We start from the raw sequence: 7,261 nt of genomic DNA on the forward strand, positions 1-7,261 counted from the left end.
CGGGCCGCCCCCCAGGGGCCCCGCGCCGGGAGCCGTTGGTGGGACACGATTACGCAGCCGATTCCGCACAACCCGGAAGTTTATGTCCCGAGCACGTGCTGGGGGGGCTGCCCGGGGCAATGCCCGCAGGGCTGCACCTCGCTGGTGGGAGGAAACCACCTGGCCTTTACAGCCGCCCCCGGGGCTTTCTCTTGCACCCCTTGTTTCCCTCTAGGAAGGGGCAAAGGCTGCGCACCGGTGCTGCCTCGGCTCACAGGCTTCGTAAAGTTGTCAGCTTATTCCCCACCGATTTATTTATTTATTCTTTTTTATTTTCTTCCTCCTTCGTGATAATTGCTGCATTCTGTTTTCTTCCAGTGGCCGGTTCCCACTCGGGCAAGTGCAGCCTTTAGGTTTAAAGAAAGACTTGGCTTCAAGGCCGGGGGTGGGGGGGAGGACGGACGGGAAATCCTGGGATTTCTTCCTTTTTGTTCTTTTCCTTTGTAAGAAAATGTGTTAGTTTAAGAAATGTGGAAGTCTAGAAGTCTTGGTTCAGAGAGGATACCTTTTATTGGACCAACTAAGAAATCGCAAACACCAAAAAAAAAAAAAAAAGTTCTGCAGGCTTTCAGGTGCTCATGCCCCTCCTCGGGCTGAGGGAAACGTAAAGATGATAAAAAGGCCACATAGGTAGAAAATAAGCTTCGTTTTTGCACAGCTTCATTTTAAGACACTTCTTTAGACCCAGGTTTTGGGCTCCATCTGCCTAATGCCAGCAGTGGAGTTGTTAGCAGAGGTGACATGTCGTTCAAATTAGCTCTCATTTTGTGTCTGCGTGCACATAGCTTTACACAGGTTCACAGAAGTTTAGGGCTTTGCAATTTAAAATGATGCTGACCCCGTGAAATTAAGATCTGGTCTTCCCTTTGCAAAGTCTGTTTAGTGCAACTTCTTTGCTTGTCTGTTGCTAAAAGGAGCTAATGAAAGCTGTAACTGCTGCATCGGGCCCCAAAGGCAGGCACCTGTTTAAAAAAAAAAAAGGGGGAAAAAAGGGTTTTCACTGAGCCTCAGTGTCAACTTGTAAAGCTTTGACTTTGAGGCTCAAAGTCAGGTGGATTGGTGTCCCTGGATATTTTTTCAGACCGCCGCCTACAATTCTGCTTTCACATTTGAGAAGCCTGCAAAATATGAGCAGCCTGATGTAATGATTTGAGTGAGGAGAGTCTGAAAGAGTTCATTTCAATAAAATGCTAACTTCTGTTCAGTGTCAGTTTAAATAGAACCATCAACTTTTTCACTGCTGACCAAAGCATGAGAAAGGGGGATAAAGATCTGCACTCAAACTTAATCGTTTTTGATTCTGTAATTGGATGACGCCGTGGAGAGGGCAGTTACTTTTCTTCAATCTGACCTAAAATTTAGGCTAAGAGCAATCCCAGCTCCCCTCTAGCGGACTGCGAACTGTGACCTTCCGGTCATTTCCCCCTTCTCCATCCCCATTCCACAAGAAGCTATCTCTAGTCTTGGGCAGACATAACTACCGGCTGCACTTGATTAATAATTTCAAGTTCTTCTGTGCATCCAGGGTGATTAGAAATTTGTTTTTTAAATGGAAGCTTAGATTCTGATGTTTTCCCAACTGAACATGAGAGTACGTGAGGCATTTGAACCTACGTGGGTGCATTTGAACCTACTGGAGAAGGAGCCCCACCGGAGGAGTCTGTCACATTTTGTGTAGTGATCTTCTGAACATTTGTACAGTCTATTGGCATTTTATTCCGCCTTCAGAAAGAGGCAGTTTGAGGGACTACAAAAAGTATCTTTTTCCAGTTACAATCCTGACTGTTTTTACTAGGACCACAGAATTATGCCTCAGGATTCAAAGTAAATTTTTTTATGCATTGAGATGGCCGTTGATATGAAATTTGAAACTATCTGGAAAAGTAGAAAAAATGGCCTTTTGGCTATTGTACAAGTTATGTTCTGTAAGTGTGCATTGGCTTGAAATGGGGGGGGGGGTTGTTTTCCTGAAAGTTATGGCAGAAATCTTAACGAGGGACTAAGGGGGTGGTGTGTGGAAAGGAACAGAAGTTGCCAATACTCTTAACAATACAGATTAATTACTGTACTTTGGGTTTCACTATTCCAGATAGAGTGGTTATTCACAGTCAAAAGCATTAATCTCAGACTTTGGGTACGCCATAGACATCAAATCATGTCGGCCAGTGGTCTTGAAGGCTGGATGACATCTACATCAGACTGGCTGTGGTGTTGTTATAAGTTTATGCAGTAAATTGTAATGCCACAATTAAACATAATTTATAAATGAAAGTTTGAAAATATGATTGGATGTCTAAGAAGTAAAACTAATTAAATTTGAGTGTATTAGTAAAAAAAAAAAAAAAAGTGTACAGCTGTTAAGGCTTTCTGTCAAAAATGGAAATGTAGCCTATGCTTGAGCACACATCATCCATTTTTCTTTCCTTTTAGGAGAAACAGGCTGCTAGACACCTGTTTTTGAATTGTGCTGTTTTTTGCACTTTCCAGAAGGAGAGACAGATCTGTGTTGGCATAGATACATGCCATAATATTAGATATGACATTGAAATACTGGCAGTTACTGTTCCACAAACCAGAAATTGATTTTATGTAGTGCTTAGTCTTTTATCTTAACTTGAAAAACTAGTGTATTGTTGTAGCACAGTGCATCATAAACAATGTAGTGAGTTTTCTGTTCCTTTTCTGTAGTGTCCCTTCCTCAACTGATAGTGCAGTCATTTTTATATGTCTTTGTGCGTTCTGAAAAAAATGGCAGACTGCTTTCCAGGTATCTAATAATTGTACTGTTTTTCATTTTATATATAGTTTTTATGACCTTTCTAGCGTGTTGGGTTTCATTGCTTAGCAGCATGGGGGCACATTACAAGATTCTACACGCCCAGCAGTCATCTGTTTTCAACTGATAAAGTACTTGGAGAACTGCTTACAGAATTCACAACTCTTTTTAGGAACTTTTTGAACGTGGAGAACAGGCCTTTAGTATTGCTGACCTTAAGCTGCGAAGCTTGCTGAAATCACGCTTGCTTGATGCTGAGTAAAAAGCCTTCTGCTTTGTATGACTATGGAGCTGTGTTTTGACTTGATAATGTTCTAGGCTTGATTACATGCCTGAATGAAGCTAAGCCACATCTCGTTGCATTTAGTTTTTTCTCCCCAGCACTTGTGTTTCCATTTAACTTTTATACTAAAGCAAAACTGAGTCATTGGAACCTACGATTTTTGGTGCAGGTTTTCTGTAACTAGTCTCACAAAATATAAGATTAGATACCTAATTATTGCCTTTAATGGCAACGAAAAATTGGGAGGTGTTTAGTATTTCCCTTTTGTCTGCATCTAGAACACTACCACTTTGTTCCTGCTGTTCAGGAACCAGAAACTGGCAAATCGACTTTCATTGTCTAAACTGACTGACATGCAAGTAAACGGTTGCAATTTGTTTGCTAGTAACAAATATCCTGAAGGCTATTTTAATGATAGGAGGGTGTGTTGAGAGAGAGTATGGAAGCTGGCATTTTGTGTGGTGAAGAAAACACTGTAGTTTTATAGCACCAACTAGCAAAGAGTAACTGTAGTGATTTCAAGGAGTTTAGAAATTGCTATACCGAATCCAGATAGCTGTCATTCAGTGCAGGTGCTGTAGTAAGCAGTTACGAGATAATATGTCCTGGGGAAAGTTTCTCCCTGACACCAGTTAAAGGCTGATTCATGCTCTAGAGCATGAGGATTTAAACATCTTCCAAAAATCCTTTTGTGGTTCTGGATTTTCTTTGCATATATTCAGTACTTTAAACATCTGATTTTTGTTTTTCACTTCCATACATCCTGACAGTGAGTCTCACCGGTTAATCTTGTGAGAGAGAGCTCTTTTTCCATCTCTCTGTTTCATTGAGCATTGCTGTGTTCATATGTTATGAGAGGTGATAAGTTGAGAAACTCTGTTTTGAACCTTTACTGTTCATTATTTGTATTCTGTCTTTTCTTTCATCTATGGTAAATGCTCCCAGTCTTCAGTTGTCTTTCATGAGATATTTTTCACACCTCTGCTCATTCTTGTAATCTTTCCTGAACTACTCATTTTATTTCTGCTACTTCCATTTAGGGATTGGTTAACTAAAAAAGTTAAATGCAGTACTCCAAGTGAAGGTATGCTGCTGATTTCATATAATGCCATTATAACTTCCATAGTTTTTTTTCTTCCATTCTGACACTTCTCTTTTGAGAAGTGTGATGCCTAGCTCTCTTCAATTGATACAATTTACTTGGAATGGAAAATGAGTACTTTCTATTTGAGGGGAAAAACCTGCATTACATTGCAAGTGTCCCCACACAACTTTTTTTGCTACTGAGCTGACCCTGATGTTTCTCAGGTTTCCCCAGTGTTGCCTAACTTAATTTTTTTCATTTCAAAACTTTTTCAAGTTTTAATTTCCACATTTTCATGTCTCCTTTCTGTTAAAAAAAAAAAAAAAAAAAAAAAAAAAAAAAATTCTAATAAAGTAATGAAAGCACTTCCTTTGCAATAGCCCTTGTACTGACTTGATCATCTCCATCATGAACTTTGAGATTGTGTTTGTGTTTTTAATTTCCACAAGTTTACCAGGTGCAGATGTAAGGCTTAGTGATTCATAATTTTCCATGTTACCCAGAGTGCCTCTTCAAGAATCATATGCAGTGTTTACTTTCACCCACTTTTTTGGTAGTAGCTGATTTTTATGTGCTTACTAGCAGTTCAGCCGGTCCATTCTAAAATGTCTTCAGAACTCTTGGTACATGCAGTCTGGGTTTGTTGACTTGTTTATTTTTAAGTTACAACTTCTAAGGATGCACCAATATATCGGTTGTACATCAGATTGGCACCAATACAAGGAAAATTTAACGTTATCAGCTGTCAGCTTTTTTTGGCTGGTGTAGCTGATAATGTTCACTAATAAATATAACATACCTCCTGGTCGGTCCCCACGGATGCCGTGTGCAGCTGCACACATGCGCGTGGTCAGGAATGCAGTCTGACAATGTAGAGAGCAATGCCTTGTAGGTAGGTCTCTGGAGGGGAAGGGGCCTTTGGGGGTGTGGGTGGGGTGGCAGGGCCTGAGGATGTTGCCCAACCAGGGCAGTCTGTTGGACCCAGGGTGGGGAGCGGGGCGGCGGGGGGTACGTGCCCCCCTAGATTCGTGTGCAGGTCGGATGTGGGCTGCGCACTGTGGGCTTGGCTCTCTGCCTGCTTTCTTTCCATCAGGAGCCCTGCACCAGCTGCACACCCCCTGCCCACCCAGCAGTAGTGAGGGTGGTGAGTTGTGCCTTCTGCAGCCACTGTGGGGCTCCCGGGACAAAGGCAGCAGGCAGAGAGCCCCAAGCCCACAGTGAGCAGCCTGTGTCTGCCCTGGCCCTGCTCTGCTAGGCTTTGGTTAAAAGTGTCCCTTTGCTTAAAAATTATGGCGGCGGGATTTGAACTGAAGCTCATTCAACAAGCTTTAGTTCATGTGCCCCCACTGCCATTTTTACATGCCAGAATGCTGATCCCCTGGACGAGCCGCCTCTGGCTTTGTCCCGCTCCGTGCCCTGGCCTTGGGTCCCATTAACTGCCTTGGCTGGGCAGTGCCCCCTGCTCCTGCCCCAATCCCTTCCTCACTGTGGGGGCCTTGATCTCTCCTTTCCCCCACCCCTTCCTCTCCACAGACTTACCTGCAGGGAGCTGCTTTCCATGCTGCCTGGCTGCATGCGTGTAAATCTGTTATCAGATCAGTATCAGGTGATATGGCTGGTTAATAATTGGCTATCAATATTGGCCAAGAAAATCTTTTATCGGCGAACCCCTAATAATTTTGTGCCTCTTTCTTTTTAGTACAATAGTCTTTTGATGATAACTCCTAAGCAGTCAATGCAGAGTAGATATCTTCCCAACATCGGATAGATTAATCTAGGAAATAATCTCATGTCTTAAAGTCTAGCAGGCAGATGGAGTCAAATAGCCATGTGTGTGTAAGCAAAAACTGATTTCCTGGTGGGATTACTTTGGCTATTTGTCTTCCGCTTTGAAACAGCTGACTTGTCATTGGAGGCAGAAACCATTGCACTCCATGTGCAGCGTGGGGTATTTGATTCAGTTTTAAAGTTTTTAAAATCATCTGGAAAAGCTCATTCGCCGCCCTGTATATGAAGTGCCTCCTGGCCTGCCTTTTTGTTCGAAATAACTACAGTTTTTTCTTAATAAATTGCCTTTTGGTTCGAAATAACTAGAGTCTTTTCTTAATATTTCGTTAGCCCATGAATATGTTATAGCAGTGTCATCCATTTGTCCTACTTGCTGTTTAAAGAAACCTCTCCAGTTTTTCTTTGTGGGAAAGCAATGAGATTCTGCTTAGAAATAACAAGTAATTGCAAGTTATTCTAGACCTACTTATGAAAACTAACTTTTATGATTTATTTTTTTCATTAAATGTATATAAAATGGCCTCAATGGTAAATTTTTAATGATTTTTTTTTTTTTAACTACTAGATAAGTATCTCCTCTTCCCACTGTTCTTAAAGGGATGTTGTTAACCTAAATTGCATTTGAGTCTCAACATTTTTACTAGCCAGTAGTAATTGAACTATCTAAAATTTCTTTTACAAAAACTAGAGAGAAGTTTTTGGGGTTTTGTTTGTTTTGGCTTTTTTTTTTTTTAAACTTATATTGGGTGGTGTTTTGTATATGGCTGCTTTTAATTCTTCCTTTCCTTGTGGAGTCTTGTTGCATAAAGATATTTAAAAAATGTGAAATAAAGTTGTATGGGGCACTGTTAAAGGACTTGGCAGATTCATAACCTAGCCCAGGGGTGGGCAAGATGTGGCTTGCTGAGCCTATCCGGCCCACAGGACCCCTAAAAAATTTAGAAAATTAATATTTATCTGCCCCTGGCTGCCTGTCATGCGGCCCTCAATGGCTTCCCAAAACTCAGTAAGCGGCCCTCTGCCCAAAATAATTGCCCGTCCCTGACCTAACCTCATCTTCTGAAAGCTACTGCATTGATAAGGTGAAGCTTTTGGAAAATAAGCAATGATTTCATTTTGGATAATTTTAACTTATGCACCTGTTCTTAATTTTGTATTTCAGAAATGGTGGAGCCAGGACAAGATCTGTTGCTTGCTGCTTTGAGTGAGAGTGGAATCAGTCCAAATGATCTCTTTGATATTGACTCTGCGGATATGGGTCTTGCAACCATAGCACCAACTCCAGCTGTTC

The 7,261-nt window shown here is 41.5% G+C and overlaps 1 protein-coding gene across 1 annotated transcript in view; it reads left to right on the forward strand.

The window, feature by feature from the left end:
- The window catches only part of SBNO1 (strawberry notch homolog 1), a 38,567-nt gene that overhangs the window by 203 nt on the left and 31,103 nt on the right, over nucleotides 1–7,261 (forward strand). The window contains exon 2 of the mRNA XM_006015119.3: nucleotides 7,133–7,261. Within this exon, the coding sequence (XP_006015181.1) occupies nucleotides 7,135–7,261 (127 nt within the window). The 5' untranslated portion in view covers nucleotides 7,133–7,134. The remainder of the gene's footprint in view (nucleotides 1–7,132) is intronic.

The sequence above is a fragment of the Alligator sinensis genome, unplaced genomic scaffold (assembly GCF_000455745.1).
Source record: "Alligator sinensis unplaced genomic scaffold, ASM45574v1 scaffold628_2, whole genome shotgun sequence".
In the NCBI taxonomy this organism is placed as follows: Eukaryota; Metazoa; Chordata; order Crocodylia; family Alligatoridae; genus Alligator; species Alligator sinensis.